The sequence below is a fragment of the Neofelis nebulosa genome, chromosome 16 (genome assembly GCF_028018385.1).
Source record: "Neofelis nebulosa isolate mNeoNeb1 chromosome 16, mNeoNeb1.pri, whole genome shotgun sequence".
NCBI classification, from domain to species: Eukaryota; Metazoa; Chordata; class Mammalia; order Carnivora; family Felidae; genus Neofelis; species Neofelis nebulosa.
The window spans coordinates 47,250,315-47,270,411 of record NC_080797.1 but is presented as its reverse complement, the minus strand read 5'-3'; the positions used below and the strand labels follow the sequence as shown (position 1 = coordinate 47,270,411).

At 48.4% G+C, this 20,097-nt stretch overlaps 2 protein-coding genes and 1 long non-coding RNA gene across 5 annotated transcripts in view; 2 read left to right on the top strand and 1 right to left on the bottom strand.

Moving 5' to 3' along the window:
- Nucleotides 1-8,651, top strand: part of RNF43 (ring finger protein 43) — a 70,829-nt gene extending 62,178 nt beyond the window's left edge. For all 3 annotated transcript variants that reach the window (XM_058706007.1, XM_058706006.1, XM_058706008.1), the window contains 5 exons: nt 610-714; nt 2,082-2,243; nt 2,785-2,887; nt 3,561-4,910; nt 7,205-8,651. In XM_058706007.1, the coding sequence (XP_058561990.1) occupies nt 610-714; nt 2,082-2,243; nt 2,785-2,887; nt 3,561-4,910; nt 7,205-7,251 (1,767 nt within the window). In that variant the 3' untranslated portion in view covers nt 7,252-8,651. The remainder of the gene's footprint in view (nt 1-609; nt 715-2,081; nt 2,244-2,784; nt 2,888-3,560; nt 4,911-7,204) is intronic.
- Nucleotides 8,652-10,162: 1,511 nt separating this feature from the next.
- LOC131498574 (uncharacterized) lies at nt 10,163-10,869 on the bottom strand. Its single transcript, XR_009255475.1, has 2 exons — nt 10,487-10,869; nt 10,163-10,375 (listed from the first exon to the last, which is right to left on the bottom strand). It is a non-coding gene; the product is annotated as an uncharacterized LOC131498574 (long non-coding RNA).
- Nucleotides 10,175-15,503, top strand: SUPT4H1 (SPT4 homolog, DSIF elongation factor subunit). Its single transcript, XM_058706005.1, has 5 exons — nt 10,175-10,309; nt 10,852-10,958; nt 14,290-14,345; nt 14,612-14,665; nt 15,100-15,503. The coding sequence occupies exons 1-5, from the start codon at nt 10,241-10,243 to the stop codon at nt 15,165-15,167; spliced, it is 354 nt and encodes a 117-aa protein (XP_058561988.1). The 5' UTR covers nt 10,175-10,240; the 3' UTR covers nt 15,168-15,503.
- Nucleotides 15,504-20,097: the final 4,594 nt, after the last annotated feature.

Here is a 20,097-nt window from a genome sequence, read left to right as displayed (position 1 = left end):
CTTGCCCTAGCGCCCGTTCTCACTGCCACTTTGTTCTGTGGCAACTCCCATTGAGAGCCCTTAGACTCCTGGAGCTAAAGAGAGTTTAGAAACCCTATAGTTGAACTTTATCCACCAGCTGTGTGCCTCAGGACAGGTTTCTTCCCCCTCTGGGATTCATCTGCAGAATGCATCAATTTGGCCAGCTGAGTTCTAAAGTTGTTTTCAGCTCTGTGGTTTCATGGCACAGAGGAGCAGAGCCAGAATGAAACCCTGACCCCCTAGCCCCTGATACCCTGGCTGGTGTTTCTCCACTAGCTAGAAACCTCACCCAGCTGTGCACTGGGTGGCTTCCACTTTGCAGAGGGTCCTTTTCCTCTTTTTCCCAAGCACATAGGTCTTCAGATAGTACCTCTCACAGCTGACACCTGGAGGACCCTCTCCTATGATTGACCTTGGGCAGACAGGGACCACCTAACCCCACCGGCAGGTTCCTCCTCACCTCATCCCCTCTGCTGGAAGACTCATGGGGATCTCTAGCCTTCACTCTCCTGAGCACCTGAATTTCTCTCAAATTGGCCCAACTCCTTCCAGAAATATGACTCTTTCCATCTCTGCTCACTCCTCCAGCCAGATTATGATGTGTGGATCCTCCTGACGGTGGTGGGCACCATCTTTGTGGTCATCCTGGCTTCAGTGCTGCGCATCCGATGCCGCCCCCACCACAACAGGCCGGTGAGCAGGGTGGGCTCCCTGATGGAGGTGGCACGTTTATGCATATGGGAGGGTAAAGAGCAGGAAGGGAGAATTGAGGAAAGAAGATGCCCTTATGCTCTTGAAATAGTTTACATCTAAATACCCTGGCATCTGACTTGTTGATCTCCAGCAGCCTCTCCACATCAGCTTGCCCATTCATTTATTTATTCAGCAAACATAGAGACCTCCTCGTATGGACCAGGCACTGTTTCAGGTATTGGGGATTGTGCAGTGAACAAAAAGATCCCTCAGGGAGCTTTCATTCTCATGGGAAGAGACAGACAATAAACAAAATAAGTAAGTAAAATATGTAGTATTTTAGATGGCGACATGTTCCCAGGAGAAAAATAAAATGGAAGAGGAAAAAGGGAATGTAAAAGGACAGAGTTAATTTTTATTAAAAAAAATTTTTTTTCAATGTTTATTTTTGAGAGATAGAGAGACAGTGTGCGCAGGGGTGGGGGAGGGGCAGAGAGAGAGGGAGAGACACAGAACTCGAAGTGGTCTCCAGGCTCCACGCTGTCAACACAGAGCCTGACGCGGGGCTTGAACTCACAAACTGTGAGATCATGACCTGAGCCAAAGTCGGATGCTTATTCAACTGAGCCACCCAGGCTCCCCGGACAGAGTTAATTTTTAAAAGCAAAGCCAGAAGAGGCCTTATTGAGAGGACGACATTTACAGGAAAGACCCTAAATGGGTGAGGGGGTGATATGTGCAGATATCTGGGGAGAGTATGATCGAGACAGAGAAAACGGTAAGGGCAAAGGCCTTGAGGCAAAAGCATGTCCAGTATGTCTGAGTCACAGCAAGGGGGCCATGTGGCTGGAGTGCAGTGAGTGACAGGACAGAGCAGGAGGCGAGGACAGAGGGTCCATGGGGGCCCCTTTTACTGGACTGTGTAGGCCATTGGCAGGACACTGTTTTTTTACTCTGGGTGAAATGGGAGCTATTGGAGAGTTTTGAGCAGAAGTAGTACCATGATCTGACTTACATTTTAAGGCGGTAGGATGGATATGTGGTTCGGTGGTTAATGGGATTAGGAATTCAGTTTGATGGGCCTATTTGATATCCAAGCAAAGATGTCAAGCAGGCAGTTGGATGAAAATTTTCTCCCATGGGTCATCAAGGAAAAGAAAGCTTGATGGTATGAATGGGGGAGTGGGGTGGGCGGGGCTTAGCCTGCTTGGCAGAGCCACGTATGAGCTTGAAGACGACAAACTCCTAGGAGTAGTCAATCGGCCATATGATCTAACTGGGTGACTGGGAGCCAAGCACAAACTTGAGGTCCAGGGGTGAGGGAAGAGGAGCCCTTGCCCTATTCTGAGCCCCACCCCTCTTCTCAGGATCCCCTTCAACAGCGAACAGCCTGGGCCATCAGCCAGCTGGCCACCAGGAGGTACCAGGCCAGCTGCAGGAGGGCCCGGGCTGAGTGGCCGGACTCAAGTAGCAGCTGTAGCTCAGCCCCTGTGTGTGCCATTTGCCTGGAGGAGTTCTCTGAGGGCCAGGTAAGGCAGGGCTTGCGGGCGACCTCCATGACCAGGCTGGGGAGGGCAGCTGGACTTTGGGAGGCTGGAGGAGGCACTCGGGCAGGTGTGGGTGCCCTGGTTGCATCCGTGTCCCGTGTGTCTTGCAATGAGGCAGAGGTAGGGGACAGCACTGAGGTCTGGTTATTTTCCTGGTCTTCCAGGGAAAGACAACTACTGTTCATTGAGTGTGTACCACGTGCTAGGATCTGTAGTGGGTGCTTTAGATGTATTATCTCATTTTAGCCTCATGACAGTGCAGGGTGGGGGTTGGTTAGTTTTTCATACTCATTTTAGAGCGGAAAACTAGAGCATTTCTGTTAAGAAACTTGCCCAAGGTCATGCAGCTAAAGTGGCAAGATCCAGGTTTACCGGACACCAAAGCCCTTACTCTTTCTATTCTACCATGGGGTATTTTACAAGAAGCTGAGGGCAAAAAGGAGAGGCCAGAGGGAGTCAGGGAAATCCTGGTTACTCCTGAACCTACAGATAACTTCGGTTTGGGCCCCCTTGTTTTCTCTAGGAGCTACGGGTCATTTCTTGCCTCCATGAGTTCCATCGTGTGTGTGTGGACCCCTGGCTACATCAGCATCGGACTTGCCCTCTCTGCATGTTCAACATCGTAGGTAGGAGGTGGGCCAAGTCCTCCCCTATGTGCAGGCAGATGGGTCTAGAACAAGGTTGCTCTCTGAGGGACGGTTTTGTCTTGAAGCTGAGGAGAAAGCAGGTCTGCCATAATAGTTCTTTAAGCTGTGTACTGCTCAAGAGTGCTTCCTGTGAAGGGCAGGGAGGGCCATTCATACATAATGAAGATGTAGACATCGTCATTACTTTAAACATTGTATCTTTATGACAACTTCGTTGATTCTAAATCTGGGTGGTTTGTATATTTATTATTCTGATTTTCTGGCAACAAAGTATCTTATTCTAACAAAACCAGGATATTATGAAAATTTTCTAAAAGATGAAAGTGAAGTATCTTGAGGAAGGAGAGCCTTTTTCCAATCTACCCAAAGGTGCACTATGGACTGGTGGTGGCCCTGGGTCAAAGAGCCCCAGGTGGGCTGATGGGAGGAGCAGGGATGGACATACACAGTGGAACTTCCAAGGAGATAGATGGACTGGAAGGAGCCAGGGTGTCCCAGGGCACAGGCAGATTAGGAATGTCCTTGGTCCCTCAACTCTGACCGAACACACAGGCTATGTGGGCTCAAATAGGTGCTACAGCCACACTTTTCTGAATGCACGCTCCATAGGTTTGTGGGGTCAAACACCTACGCTCTTGGTTCTTTCTTCCAGAGGGTGATTCGTTTTCCCAGTCTCTGGGACACTCTCGATCTTATCAGGAACCAGGCCGGAGACTCCACCTCATTCGCCAGCATCCCGGCCATGCCCACTACCACCTACCTGCTGCATACCTGTTGGGCCCTTCCCGGAGTGCAGTGGCTCGGCCCCCGCGATCTGGTCCCTTCCCAACCTCGCAGGAGCCAGGCACAGGCCCCCGGCACCACCGTCTCCCCAGAGCCGCACATCCTCGGGCTCCGGGCGAGCAGCAGCGCCTGGCGGTGGCCCAGCATCCCTACGCGCAGGGCTGGGGGGTAGGCCATCTCCGATGCACCTCGCAGCACCTCTCCGCTTGCCCAGCACCCCCACGCCGGGCCAGGCCTCACGACAGCAGCGGTTCTGGAGAAAGCTACCGCACGGAACGCAGTGGCTACATGGCAGATGGGCCAGCCAGTGACTCCAGTTCGGGGCCCTGTCACGGCTCTTCAAGTGACTCAGTGGTCAACTGCACAGACATCAGTCTGCAGGGCATCCATGGCAGCAGTTCTACCTTCCGCAGCTCCCTGAGCAGTGACTTTGACCCCTTGGTGTACTGCAGCCCTGAAGGGGAGCCCCGGGGGGAGGAGACCCAGCCTAGTGTGACCTCTCGGCCCCGTTCTTTGGACTCAGTGGTACCCACAGGGAAAACCCAGGTTTCCAGCCACGTCCACTACCACCGGCACCGGCACCACCACTACAAAAAACGCTTCCAGTGGCATGGCCGGAAGCCTGGCCCAGAAACTGGGTTGCCCCAGTCCAGGCCTGCCATTCCTCGGACACAGCCCCAGCCAGAGCTGCCTTCCCCTGATCAGCAAGCTGCCAGATCCAACCCAGCTGCCCCTTCAGGACAGCTCCCCAATCCACAACGGCCCAAGGCCCTCATCGAAGCAGCCCCAGGCCCAGCTGATGCCTCCAGCCCCAGTCCCAGCAGCCTCTTCCACTTGCAGAAATCCAGCCTCCCTGTTCGACATCCACAGAGGAAAAGGCGAGGGTGCCTCTCAGAGCCCACCTCAGCCTCTCGGCCCCAGGACTTGACTGCACACCCAACTTGCCAGGTTTTCCCCCATTATGCTACCAGCTTGGCATACCCTTGGTCCCCAGAGGCCCATCCATTGATCTTTGGACCTCCAGGCCTGGAGAGGAGGCTGCTACCAGAAACCCCAGGCCCTTGTTACCCAAGTTCACAGCCAGTGTGGTTGTGTCTGACTCCACGCCAGTCCCTGGAACCACACCCACCTGGGGAAGGGCCTTGTGAATGGAGTTGTGGCACCCTGGAGGGCAGGTCATGCCCTTACCCACACTGCCAGGTGCCGCCAGCCCAGCCTGGTGAGTTTTCAGGGGGAGAGGGTGTGGTGGGGAGAGGATACTAGGGGTTATTGCAGGATGGGTAAAGTCAGCCAACAAAGGATTGACAGAAGCTGAGAAGGGTGCAGGGGGGCGATATTCAAAATATTGAACAACAGGCATAGCATAGGATGCTGGCTGAAGCACTCTGACTCGGCCAGGTATTACTCCTTTAGTTGCCAGATCATAGGGCGGTCTCAGGGGAAATACAGTGTGGATGAAACATCAGAAATCTGGCACTTGTGGTTGTTTGGGACAACAGCTCCAATATAATTGTTTCAATACTTTAATAATTAGTAAAGCTGTACCAATGCACACAGTTCAATTATTAGCTTTAAATACAAAGAAGGCCAAAAAGGGTTCCTTGCTCTTGAGGAGAGCATGGAAAATTACTGATAGCCATAATCCTAGGCAATATGAGGTGTTGTAGGAGAAATAATTGCAGATCCATAATCCTAGGCCATATGAGAAGAGCTATGTAAATGAGAAAAGGAAGGAAGGAAGGAAGGAAGGAAGGAAGGAAGGAAGGAAAGAAGGAAGGAAGGAAAAGGAAAGAAAAAGAAAAAAAGATCACAGATGGTTCTCAGCAACCCTGTGGGTCCTTAGGTTTTCTCCTCTCCCCCTGGGGGTAAAAGAACAACTAAGGCTTCCCTTCTAAGCACCCTTGTTAATAAGACTGACCTAATTTTCCTGGGGCCTCAGTACATCCCTGATACTGTATTACAACCAACGGTGATAATATAAATCCTCAACTTTAACTTGGTGTTTTTTTGCTCAAATCCCCCTCTTCTTCCTTCAGAGCCCCCTACCTCCCCATTTTCCCCATCTTCTCCCATAGTGTGGATGACACAGCTCTTTGCCTACAGCTATCACCAGCCACCCCAAAAGGGGACCCAAAGGTCCTGAAACGTAAGACCTCACAGTCCAGGAACCCAATAGTTAAGATCTAGAGCTGTTACCATTCATTCATTCATTCACTTCTTCCCTCCTTTTTCCTTCCTGCACTGTATGTTTGCTCTATGCTAGGTTCCAGGCTAGGCTCTGAACACATGGAACTTGTCAACCAGGAGATCCAGGTCTGTGGGGTCATAGGCATGTAAACAGTTACAGTAGAGAAAATAATTGCTTCCATAGAACCAGGTAAAGTAAGCTTTGGCTATGTGTTTGATGATTCCCTTTGGACCCTGTCATGTGCTGCTGGTCCCAGACCACCACTTCCCCTCTCTCCCATACTCAGAACCTGTTTCAATGTCTCCCTCTTTCCTGCTCCTCAAATCCAATCAATGCCAGATTCTGTTAAATGTATCCTTGATGCATTTTTTACCTTCTTCAAAACTGATGGCCCCTGCCTGTGTCTTAGATGCAGCCTAAAGATGGAAGCAGGAGCCTCTACCCTTCCTCCCCCTCTTACAGGTCCATGAAGGCTGGGCACTGTACATACAGTGTTGTGTCCTACAGAGTCATGCAGCACAGCTACCCTGCTCACGTACTGCTGCCAGGCTCATCACCCTCAAATAGACTGTCCAGAAATTTCCAAATGTTCTCTTTTGTCCACAGTGAAGAAAAACCCATCCTGGTTTGGCCTTCAAGGCTCTAGCACCAGCTAGCCCCCATCTTCCTTCCCAACCTTTTTTTCCCCTCTTCCCCTTCCTGTTCTTCCCTGTTCCATCCTTTTGCTAAACCAAGTAAATACTTGTTCAGTTCCTATAGCCCAGAATATTCTGCTGCCTTCCTATTCCCATAAACTGAGTTCTTACGTATTTCTGCAGGACCAGCTCATTTATCTTCACCTTCAGGAGGACCTTCCTGATTGTTCCACTGGAACATGATCTGTCCCCTTCCCAGGAAAGGTCTTAGGACCCAGTCCTGTCTCACTGGCAGAATTTCCCTTTGCATGCACACCTTCTCTTCTACAAGACTGTCAGGTTCCTGCTTTTTTTTTTTTTTTTTTTTTTCTGGTCTTCTATTTGGTGTGTGGTAACAGGCCAGATTCATGAGTGCTTAATAAATATTAATTGGGTTAATGAATGAATAGGAAGTATTTGTAACACACTGGTTGCTATATATGTTTCTCTTTCTCTAGCTTTTCTTCTCCCCCTCTTCCCTGTGTCCCAACTGGGACCCGTCCCAGCTTTCGATCTAACTGCCCTTTCTGGACACATTCCCTGCTCCTCACCCTGTGTGGTTCCCTGCCAGCCATACTGTCTCGCAGGTGGAACAAGCAAGAGGCTGGCCTGACACTCAGTGACCAATTTCCTCTCCCTCTGTAAACGCAGGCTCGGAGGAGGAGGAGCTTGAGGAGCTGTGCGAACAGGCTGTGTGAGATGCGAAGATTTCGCTTCAACCAAGTGTGCTCCGGCTGACCTGGGGGCCCTGTCTGGCACAGAGTCATGCTCCTGAGAGAAGAAAGGACCTCGGAAAACACCCCTCTTTTTTGCTATACTTCCTGGAACCTCTGGAAGAGGGGTGGTGATGGGGGGGCGGGCAGGAAGTGTTCCCTGCTCCCAGCTCTGGACCCTGCGTGCAGAACGCATTTGCAGGGCAGCAAGTCTGTGTCCAGCCTGGCAACTAGCTACTGCCTATGTGGGCTGGCTCCTTAAGGGAGAGCAGGAAGCTAGGTGTGGGTAGTTAGGTGTTGAAAAGGTGCTGCTCCTTTCCCCAGACCCTGCAGGTCTTCCTCATCCCAAGTCTCATGTGCATACCTGCCAATGGGTCCTTCTTACCTCCTTTCTTGGGTGAGTCCTGCACACCAGCTTTGACTCCTCGGTAAAGCTGCTGCATCAGCAGCAACCTGGCTCTTATTTTCCTTCTTTGCAAAAGGATCAAGAACATAGGTGAGGCCTGAGCCCTAAAAAGGGAAGCTCTGCAGCTTCTCCAGGCAGTGCCTACCCTGGTGCATAAGGGAGAATGTTTTTCCCTTCTTGTTCTTAATTAAGATCCACTCTATTAAGTCAGAGGGGAGACTGTGGGAAGCCAGGGTGTGGAGTCGTGTCCCAGCACCATGTTCTGGCACCATGAAGAACCTGGGATGGACCCTCTGACTTTCAAACTCCCTTCTCTCTCCAGCAACTCCCAGTTCCTCTGGGTATTGGCGGGGGGGGGGGGGGGGGGAGTGGCAGTGGGGAGGGAATAATTCTTTTCTAGAGATTGCCTATCTCAAAGTCCCAAAGTAGATGGAAAGAAAAGGATTTCTGATGAACTTCGTCTAGAAAAGGGAGGATGGAATGAAGGTAGAAAAGGCAGAATTACAGCTGAACAAGGACAACGATGAATCTGGGGGTCTTCTCTCAGAGCAGGGATGGGAAACGGGAGAACAAAGGAAAAGCAAGGTGGGACATTTGGGTTTAGATGGCCCCAAGGCCCAGCTTCCCATTATAAGCCATATAGGCCAGGGATGCCCAGGAAGGTGTGCATGCAGGATATCTGGCCTGGGTAGCTGGTACTGAGTGGCAAGGGCTGAGGGGCCTCCTGACGGTGACATTCACCCCAGGGCAGCTTGACCATTGCTGGCTCCTCAGGCATTATCCCATTTGGAATGTGAATGTGGGAGCAAAGTGGGCACAGGACCCTACCTGGGAATCTTCTTCCCTCAAAGTCAGTGGGGAACTAGCACCTACCGAAGCACCCACATGGGTATTTATATCTGAACCAGACAGAAAGACGCTTGAATCAGGCACTATGTTGAGAAATGTATTTATTTGCTAATATATTTATCCATAAATGCGGTCTGGTCTTGTGGTTTTGTTCTCTCATGACTGTCATTCAGGGTAACAAATTCATCTTCTCCATTGACAGAAATAAATCATTTCTGGTATCAGAGGCTAGACTCTGATTTATGAAAGGACAGGACAGAGTGGTAGACTAGGTAACAAGAATTGATTTGTAAGCCCCTAAAAAACGATTTGGTGAGATAAGGGAAGGGGGAAGCATGACAAGATTCTCACTGTGGTCTAGTCATTATCAGACTTACTGTACTTTTCACTTCACACATTCTTATGATGCTTCAGTGACTTTGTGACCTTGGGCAAATATTCTGTGCCTCACTTTTTTCCACCCATAAAATAGGCCTACTTCACAGAGTGGTTGCAGAGCTCCCATGAGATAAGCGTGAAAGTATGTTTGGAAAGTATCCAGTGACAGGGAACATTCTAACCCCAGTCACAGAACCCATCTGAACACACGCCCCCCCCCCCCCCCCCCCCCCGCCTTGAAAAAGCTGTTTCAGTTGGGACGCCTGGTTGGGAGGATAGAACAGTAGGGCCTGAAACTACTGAAACTATCCCAGAGCTCCAATTCTGATAAACACAAATGACTGTGCTCGGCCTCCCCACGGGACTACGGTTGAGGATCAAGAGCTGGTGCTATGTTGGTATGAATTCCACAGAGCCTGGGGCAGCTTCTGCTCTCATCCTCACAAAGCACATTTCCCCCTCTGCTTCTCCAGGACAGGTTTCCTAGGAGACCTGTTGTCTGTTGCCCAGTTTTGAACAGGAGAGCAAAGAAACATCCAGCTTGCTATAGGGTGAAATCAAAACAAAACAAAACACAATCTCCAATCCCCTACAGATATTCTGAAGTAAAGGACCTGTGTCTAAATGCTACACGAAACAAATTATCAGCTGGAACAAGGAAAGTACGTAAAGAGTTTTAAAAAATAATGGGCCTGGTATCCGCCATGGGCTCACAAGCCAGCATTCCCGTGGACGGCGAATGGAAACCCTTCACTGCTCTCAGGAAAGAAAGGGGCTGTCCCTGATTTTCCTCTCTGCAGAGATAATCCAGATGGAGACAGTGGACTCTGGCCCTGCGCTTTTAAAACGGGAAGACAAAAAAGAATCCCGGTTGACATCTGGGATCCTCCTAAGGGGACCGGCGGCCGGCTGCCAGCGGCCTAGATCAAACGGCCCGCCCCGCCGGGAGTTCCGGCCGGAGCCGCGGCGCGCTCCCGCGCAGGCGCCAGCCGCGCCACCCCTCCCCCACGGGCCCTACCCACAGGCGCAACCGCCTTCCCGGCCTCGCCCTCGCGCCGGCCCAGGTGGCGGGTGCGCGCGCCGGCCCAGGTGACTCCCGGCCGGCCCCGCCTCCAGGCGGGAGAAACCATCTCCTTGACCGGGGGGGGGGGGGGAGCGGGGGAGAGAGAGAGAGAGAGAGAGAGAGAGAGAGAGAGAGAGAGGCGTGAGTCCGCGGCTCCCCACACCGGAACAGGAAGTGCGGAAAACCGGAAGTGGGAGGCATTCTGGGTAAATCGCTGTTTACTTCCTGCGGCTGAGGAGGCCGTGGCCCAAATCTTGGCTGTTCATTTGTCGGAGAGGATGGCCCTGGAGACGGTGCCGAAGGACCTACGGCATCTACGGGCTTGTTTGCTGTGTTCTCTGGTCAAGGTGTCCTTCGGGGAGGCGGTTGTAGGGGCGATGGGGTATCAAGGTGGGGGAAAAGGTGGAACGGAGCTGGGGGATAGCGAAGAAAAAAGTAAGGTCCAGGACCCCGGGGGTTGGCAGGGGATGTGGGAAGCTGCTGGAGGCCGTTGTTTAAGTCGGGAGGAACGCAGGCAGTCTTACATGATTTTGAATCCTCAGCACACAGGTCTGATCCTTAACGACATTCAGTGAACTTCTGTTGAAGCCGAAGGCCCCTGGGATTCAGAGGAGGGTGGGGATCTGCAGCTGAGGGAGTAGTCGGAGAGGATGCCTGACCCTGAGGAGACTAGGGAAAGGAGTAGGTAAAACATAGCTGGTAATAAGAGAGGGAGGACTGTGAGGGTGGAACTTTAGCAATGGGGCTGTGGGAGTGGTGGGTGGGGAATCTGATGAGACAGAGCCAACATAGGGAGGCTTCTACTTGACCAGGTAGAAGTATGGAGAAAGCTACTTCCTTTTTTGGCCTTGTTTATGCTCACTCCTTCTCCCTCTTTTCCCTCTCCTAGACTATAGACCAGTTTGAATATGACGGATGTGACAATTGTGATGCATACCTTCAGATGAAGGGTAACCGGGAGATGGTTTATGACTGCACCAGTTCTTCCTTTGATGGGTAAGCCCCTGTAGAGTCCTTTGTTACACCCACCCCCACCCCACCCCACCCCACCAAGTAAATGTGAGGCAGACTTTTGAGACCATAATCCTAGTTGTTCTCAAAGTTATTTTGAGACATAGTAGTCCTGTGCTGTCCAGTACAGTGGCTACTAGCTATGTGTGGCATTGAGCACTTGAAATGTGGCTAGTCCAAACTGAGGTTTGCTCATACTGCAAAATATGCACTAGATTGACAAGACTTAGAACGAGAAAAAAGAATATAAAATATTTTAATTTTTCAAATATTAATTACATGCCAAAGTGATAATTCTTTGGATATACTGGGTTAAATGAGATATGGTATTGAAGTTAATTTCATCTTTTTGTCTTTACTCATAAACATGGCTACTAGAAAATTCAAAATGACTTGTGTGGTTTTCATTATATTTCTGCCGTACAGTTCTTCATTAAAGACGGTCAGCTCATTGTTGGTAGGGACTATGTTTATCTTGTGCACCATGATTTGGCACAGGGCCTGGAAGGTGGCAAATGGCTAATAAATGTTTGTTGAATGCATGAAGATCCTTTCGAAGATGAAGGTTAGGTAGAGTAATGGTAAATTATTGCCCGAAAGCTGTTCCCTTTAGATATGTCTAAGAGAACCTGTAAGAAAAATTTTCCCTTAGTGAGATTGTCCAATGGGGAGAAAGGGAAGTGAGAGTAACATAAGTAGTCAGGTCTCCATTTTTCCCCCAAGGTAGGAACCAAAGGGCAGTATTTTTGGGGGGTTCAGGAGATACTTTAAAGTGCCTCTTGGTCTCCAGGCCAATTGAAGATTTACACACCGACTAGGCTCAAACCCAGTACTTGCTGAACCTTCAAGATGGGGCCAACTCCATCCCTTCTTTGATTTCCTTTAAGGAAGCATGAAGAATTGGGCAAAAAAGATGTTGTCATGGAATCTTACTTCCTACACATGCATGTGCATAGTCAGAATCTTCAGCCCCTTCGATTATTTGTTTGCACTGTAACAAAATTGCTAACAAATGGATAAAAGAACTCCCATTTACAGGTAACGTACTGTGTTGGCTGCTGTGAAGGATGTCAGGAGTCACACAGTGATGTATTTACTAGTAAGAGACGCAGTGTAAAGTTTTGCATGTTAGAATTTTTTTTTTTAAAGTTGTAAGATATGTGTGACAGAAAATTTACCATTTTTAAGTGTAGAATTCAGTGGCATTAAGTATATTCACACTGTTGTGCAGCCATCACTACCATCCATCTACAGAACTTTTTTCATCTCCTCATTTCCCCCTCCGCACAGCCCCAGGCAACTACCATTCTACTTTCTGTATGAATTTGCACTTGATCTTAGCCAAAAGGCCGAGAAGCGATTGAATTTGAAGTATACTGTAGGTGCTTCATATAAGTGGAATCATACAATATTTGTCCTTTTGTAACTGGCTCATTTCACTTAGTGTAATGTCTTCAAGGTTTATCTGTATTGTAGCATGTCAGAAGCATTTTTTAAGCTGAATAATACCATTTTTGTATATACCACATTTTGTCTATGTGTTGATAGACACTTGGGTTGCTTCTGTTTTTTGGCTGTTATGAATAATGCTGCTGTGAGCATGGCTTTACGAATATCTGATCAGGTCCCTGCCTTCACTTCTTTGGGGTATATATATCCAGAAGTGGAATTGCTGAGTTCTATGTTTAGTATTTCGAGGAACCGTCAGACTGTTTTTCGTAGTGGCAGCACCATTTTACATTCCCACCACCAGTTTCTCTACACCCTACCCAACACTTGTTATTTTTTGTTTTATGTTTTGTTTTGGTTTTGATAGGAGCTACCCTATTGGGTGTGGAGTGATATCTCTTTGTGGTTTTGATTGTCTTTCCCTAATCATTGGTGATGTCTTTCGCTAATCAGTTGTGATGTACTTATTGGCCATTTGTGTATCTTCTTCAGAAAAAATGTCTGTTCAGGTCCTTTGCCCACTTTTGAATCAGGTTATTTGGCTTTTTATTGTTGAGTTGTTGGAGTTATTTGTGTATTCCCTGTGCATATTAGGTTTTGGAGAATGGGTATATCAAAGGCTAATGGAGATCAGAGGAAGGCCAGATGAACTCAGCCAGAAGCAGAGGAGATAGCATATGAATCAGGCTCTTAAAGAAGTGCAGATTTTTTGAGGAGGTTGAGGTGAGACAGCATTTTAGAAAAAGCATTCTAAACAAGAGAATGACTTGAGCAAAATCAGGGGTGGGACAACTAGGGTATGTTTGGAGAATGGTGGGAATTCTGTTTAGATTGAATCATAAGGTTGGGTAACAGACACTCTAAGGCTAGAAAGAATGGTTGTGAAGGACAGAGGAGAATATAGTTTTGGTCAGGAGAATGGCCTGCATATGTGTCTGCTGCACATCAGTCTGCCAGACCAGGGCAAGTATTACCCTACGTAACCACCCTGGAGAATGGGATCAGTTCCACTCAGTGTATGACTGAGAATGTAGGATTTGGATGGGGAGGAAGGCCCCCCCAAATAAGAATCCAAGATTCTTGCCAACAGAAGAGGGAATGGTTATTGAGGAGGTAATCAACAAATGTCAGGTCTAGAACAGACCTGTCACAATAGGCAATCACTAAGCATTTGATTGAATCAACGAATGACAGAAATGACCTCTGTAAGCTTCTGAAAGTACCTGATATTTACATGTCAAGCCCAAAAGGCAGGCTTCTAGCTCTTCAGTAGCCTTTCTGTTGCCTGTGCTCTAGAATCAGAGGTATCCTAGGAAAAACTATTAGGATAATAAGGAGAGTTAATGTTTATTCAGCACCTATTCTGTGCTAGGTGCTTTTCATGTATTAGCTTGGTCTTTGAGTTTCATATGTGTGTTAGGCTGCACAGCTCATTAGAGGCAGATCTTGGCCCAGTCTAACTTATTTCTGGTAGGAGGTCCCATTGTTTTCATTCACCCTCTGCCTTTGCATTAAGGCCAGCCCCCTAGTGGTCATGTTGGTTGTAATCAGAAGAGCTGGTTTCCCAGGGAGTCTGGGCTAAAGATATTTTTGAGCCTGGTGAAGCTAGTCCTTTGGGGATGAAGACTGACTTGTGATTGGCGGGCAAAGAAACTTTTTCAGTACTAACTTTGGGTCAGCTCCTTCGCAGCATTAGAAGTCACTTTCCCCTGCTTTCTAGCAGAGACTCAATACTTGGCTTTTTCCTGTGTTTCCTCTCCCAGAACTATTTTGCTGGCCTGTAGCAGAGTAACGTGAGCAGTCTCCTCCATCGCTCTTCTCTAGTGGGCAAGGCTCAGCCTGACTTCTGTTTCTTTCCCTTTCCCAGAATCATTGCGATGATGAGTCCAGAGGACAGCTGGGTGTCTAAGTGGCAGCGAGTCAGTAAGTGTCTCCCTTCTCCTTTTCCTTCTCCTAGTTGTGTTGTTTCTGTCCCTTGGGTTCAGTTGGGGGAGTCTTAAATCATTGGGTACGTGTCCTCAGAGTGAGAAAGACGAGAGTGTCCTGTCCCCTGTCATTTAACACTGTAGCCAAAAGAGGTGATTGCTCTTCTCGCGGCGCTGCAGCATTTCTTTCGTTTTGAGCTTAAACCTCCATTTGGTCTTTAGACTTAACTTACTCTCACTGCCATCTCTTTTCTTCTCTCTTAGGTAACTTTAAGCCGGGTGTGTATGCAGTGTCAGTCACTGGTCGCCTACCCCAAGGTAATAATAATCATAATAGCAGCTGATACTCATTTACTGTGCCAAGTTCTGAGGAAGTCCTTGTTGTGATTGCACGCTGGTCCTCACACCTCTGTGAGGGAACTGAGACACAGAGAGGTTAAATAACTTATCCAAGGTCACCTGCTAGTTAAGTAAGGAGGTAGAATTTGAACCCAGGCATTTCGGCTCCAGAACCCTTGGTTTCAATGACTACAATGTGTCTTCTGTTTTTCTCTCATTTTTACCAAGTCATTGCCAGACACTTGCCTGAATCTTCAGTGGTAACAAGCCAACCTGGCAGGATCATTGATGAGCTGTCTAGGAACTCCACTTTGCTTAGGAACACGTTTCTTCCCACAAAGTGGTAGTAGAGGGACTTTTCTTATCCTCTGGAATCTTCCTCCCTCACAGAGCTGTTTCTTTTCCTGCCACAGGAATCGTGCGAGAGCTGAAAAGTCGAGGAGTGGCCTACAAATCCAGAGACACAGCTATAAAGACCTAGCAAGATGCATGGCTGCCAGCGTCTTGCCTCTGCCCCACCTCCTGCCTCTGTTTATTTTTTGTTGTGGAACTAAGGGGGCGGAACTTCAGATACTCCCCACCATCCAGTTCTGAGACTCAGCAGACTGTTGAGAGCACAGCGTGTCCCTGGGCCATTTTACCTTTGGACTACTGGTGGGGGTGGTTTGGGTTGGTGGATTAACAGAGACTGAATTGAATGGGAAGTAGGATACTGGTCTTCCTACTCAGAGCCCAGGTCTATGCCCTTACCCATGGGCAAGACTCTGGGTCAAATGCCAATAAACACGAATCTCTAGGAAAGTTCTTAAGCCCATGACAGACGCCTTACCTCCTCCTTCTTTCCTTTTACTCGGGTGCAGTAAAACCCCCTTAACCCTGTAAGCACCTTCCCAGAGCAGCAGAAGCCCTCCTGCTCTCCATTACCCATCTTTCAGGCTCCAGAGTTGCAGCCTTTCTAGTGTGCTTCCTTGGGTCCTGTTGGAAGGTCTGCTGTCCTGAGTCTAGGGAACCCCATCGTGCAGACTTTTGCTCTCTAGACCTGGCACAGCAGGTGTCCCCTGAAAGAAATCCTGAGACTTCATAAGTATTCTTTGCCCATTGATCATGTTTAATACACCCCTCCCCCCCGCCCCCCAACTTTTTGTTTTCTTTTTGGTGCTCTTCCTATACCTTAGGCCAGTCAGTGGTAACCCTGGCCCTCTCTCCCCCACCTACTCACGTTTGCTGCTTCCTGTAACTGGAGACTGGTGGCTGCTGGGTCTTGGTCTGGTTAGTTTATGCCTCTGTAGGAGTTGGGCCCGTCCCTCTCTCCTTTGGCCTAGTAGGGGGTTTTGTTATTGGTCAAGACAAGTTACTCGTTTTGGAATGAAAATTTACCATAAATTCTTATTTACTTAAATTTCCACAAAGAATCCTATCAATATCCCCATTTTGATACCCTAAGTTTCTTGTTCTCCATCTGTAAAACCATGCTAACACTCTGCCTGTTTACCTCAGTATTGTGGTGATTATAAAAATGAAGCAATGTGAAAATTCTAGAACTTAGGTTTTATAAAAGGTAAAATTCACCTACTCTCTTTTTATTAGTTATTTTTTAATGTATACAGTGTGCACACAGTCAACCAAAATAGTGGGAGAAATGCCCAGAATCACCACTGCAGAATGAGCTCTTGACTCATAAGCAGAGGTGCCTACACTAGGGCTTTGTGTATCTTAGCCACCTGGTGTTTCTAGTGAGTCAGTGTCTCCTGTTACCTGTGGCCTGGAATGTGTGGGAAGGAGGGAGAGTTGCTGACTTGGTACCACTGTCCTTGTCCTCTCATGGGCCCATGGGAAGGAGGCTGGTTGTGGCCCTGGTGCCTCATGTCGCTCACAGATCCTCAAACCAGAACCATTTTTGCTGAGGCCTTCAAGCTCTGAAGGAATGGTCTGTCAACTCCAATTTCAACTGAGTTTTTAGAGGATTTTTCCAGCCCAGCAAACTGAAGGAGCTCAAGGGGTGGCGGTTTCTGTTCAGTTTCAATCTGAAAGGATCCTTGGGAAGTAGCCCCACGAGGCCAGCCTTACGTTCTGGAGGGAAGAAGTGGGTTTCAACAAGAGTGCCTAAGCTGTGCAGCCAACACCCAACTTTCACTGGCTTTTCTCAAAAAGTCCCTTGGAAATCCCCGGCTGCTGTCCTGCGTGTCTGACCCGGACGTGGCTGCTTGGTGAGAATGGAAACAGTTGTGGGGAGGGGAGACAGGAGGAGCCATGCACAAATAACCACACTCAGGCTGCCTCAGCCCCACTCTGAGCTGAGGCCCTAACTGTTAGCCTCGCAGGAAGCGAAAGACACAGGCCCTGATGGTTGTGGGGGAGGGGTGGCCAGTTGCTGGAACCGGATCTCACAGACTCCGTGCCAAGTGGGCCCTGCCTGGGAGCTGCTTCTGAATTGGCTTTCTTGTTTTCTCTGGTCCTCGAACCTGCTGATGGTGCCACTTGGCAGCTCAGACAGGCACTAAGGTGTGAGAGTCCAATCCCCTGCAGGGAGCCCAAAGAAACGGAAAGGGAGATCTCTGATCCTTCAAGGCTCCCTGGGAGAGAGCAGTGCTATGCGGGAGAGGTTCCAGGTGCTGGTGCCACTGCCCCTGTTGCACGTACCTGAGGGCTGGCTATGCCTGCTCGTTGTTCCTGTCAGAGGTTCACCCCATTCTGACTCCTGAGGTCTACTTCTGGTCTTGGCCTCTCGCTCAGTAATTTGGCTTCTCTTTTCAGAAAGCAAGGCTCCTCCCCCCTAGTTCAACAAAGACAGATGCAGGTCAGACAAGAGTAGTGGCCAGGCTGCCTTCCTCCTTGTCTGCTCATTCCTCATTCTCTACTTCCTACCCACTATTGCCTGTGGGGTTAGGCTGGCTAAGTGGCAATGCATTGCTGAATGCAGCCTCTGGCCCTAGGCAGTGATTGGTGGCTGATAGAACAAGTCAGAAAATTCCGGTCAGAAGCCGTTTCCCCAAAAGTAATGGGGATGAGCTGGGGAGGGTTAAGCTCAGTCTGGGCTCTTTTGGTTTGGCCTCATTTTCTCTGGGTATGGCCACTACCTTCTTACTCCAAGCCTGTCCATAACTTGCCATTCACTTTTTAAAAAATGTTTTATATTTGAGAGAGAGTGAGAGACAGATCATAAGTGGTGGAGGGGCAGAGAGAGGGAGACAGACTCCAAAGCAAGCTCCAGGCTCTGAGCTGTCAGTACAGAGTCCAGATGCGGGGCTCAAACCCACAAGCAGTGATACCATGACCTGAGCTGAAGTTGGATGCTCAACTGAATGAGCCACCCAGGCACCCCTGTAACCTGCCATTCAATCTTCATGCCCCCTCCCTGATACCTGATCCTGCGAGTACCTATAAAAGAGACAGGTAAGGTTGAAGAACAGACTGATGTCTTACTTTGGAAGTCTGGTTCATGTTGATCAGTAAAGCCTTTCATTTAAATAACTTTTTACAGTTGACAAAAGGGATTTCACGTCCATTATCCGATCCTCACAAAACCTCTATGTCATAGTTAACATCCTTACCTAGTGATGAACAGACTGATGGTCAAAGTTAAAGTGACTTGGCCATGATCAAGAAGTAGGGCCTTAGCTCAAGAAATACATTGCCCACACCCAAGGTAGGGCTTCTAACTCCTTCCAGCATAGTTATACCCAGACTCCTAGGGCTTGCTCCCTTCATGAGTATTCCACAGAACCACCTATGAGGCATTAGCTTATTGTTGAGTGAAAGTTACATGTCCCTACACATTGATCCCCCAAACACCCTATGCCCACTACTTCTATCTCTAGTCCCCAAATCTAAAATTACCCCCAGAGGGGCATCTGACTTGGTCAGTCGAAAGAGCATGTGACTCTTGATCTCGGGGTTGTGAGTTTGAGCCCCACATCAGGTGTAGCGATTACTTAAGTAAACTTAAAACAAAACAAAACAACAAAAATTAACCAAAGAGGCCGTCTGGGGAAATGGCCCAGGGAGGTGATCCTTGGGATTTACTCAAGGATCCCTACGTGGGACATTGGGAAACTGGTCCAGCCCTTCTCCAATTCCCTCCTGACTGCATCTTCTTTTCTACTCCAGCAGGTCTTAGGTATCTGTTGACCTGTGCCTCATAATCCCCAACCTCTTCTGCTTTTTTCCTACCAACCACCTTCATCTGCAGCCCAGTTATGGCACCTTCACCCTCCACTGTGATGAAAACCTACATATATATCCAATTGGGGGTGTTGCTCCTGCCTCCCAGTCACTTCACTGCCTTAAAACAAAGTTTCCTCTCTATAAAATGCAGCTGACAAAACTCTGGTTTAGGTGGCAGGATAGTGATTACCTGTGAAAAGTGGGGGTGGAAGAAGGCACACCAGGGGGTCCTACAGTGTAGGTTATAGTGTCTCTTGATCTGGATGCTAGTTACATAGGTTTGTTCACTTTCTGAAAATTTATTGAGTTATATACTCATGGTTTGTTCACTTTTCTGTTTGTATGCTAACTTCAAGTAAAAAGTTCACTTAAAGACAACAGTCCTATCCTGGGATAGTTGTGAGAAATACATTAATTTATGTAAAAGCAATTTGAGAGCTGTAAACTATAAAATGATTCTAGGGAATCATCTTTATCCAAAGTTGTCCACCTCTAGATTAGTTCTAGGTAAGTGTGGCAAGAATGTTATCCCTGTAATATTGTTGGACAATGAGTGTTTCAATACATCTATCATACACAGACATATCACAACTGAAACACTTTCCTTTAAGCACCATGGCTTTTTATTTTAAAATAAAAAAAAAATGTGTGTGTGTGTGTGTGTGTGTGTGTGTGTTAAATATATACTTTCTTGCTATTTGGATACAGGATCCTGGATGTGATTTAAGCTCTACTTGGCACAAAGTCATTGTTATAAACCTCCATTTCTGTATCATGTGGTGAAATGGTTCTGGGACTGATTATTTTTCTACCTCTTGGATTCATGTCAGCCTGTCAGCTGTCACTTCTGCTGCCCATGTGTAGCTGTCCCTCTTCCAGTCTTGTTTGAACTAAGAGAACAGACAGCCACACTTGGTAAAAATTGCTATAGGTGAGCCAGTAGGCTTAGACTGAGGAAGAAAGCACATGGCTGCCTGCCTGGGCCTTTGGGGCTCAGAGGCCTTCCCCAGAGTGTTGGGGCTGTAGAGTTTCAGCAGATCAAACAGAGAAGGTGAAGGCTGGGAGAGTCCTGACTTAGGCCAGCTCCCCTCTCCCCAACACGCACTTTATGGGTGAGAAGACTGAGCACGAGACAGTGGTCAGTCTGACCCCAAAGGGGTCACTGCTACTTTATATGTTCTACACTGCCTGGCTTGGTGCCTTCTGCCTACAGATGTTTCTGTTTCTCTTTACTTTAAGATCCCAGA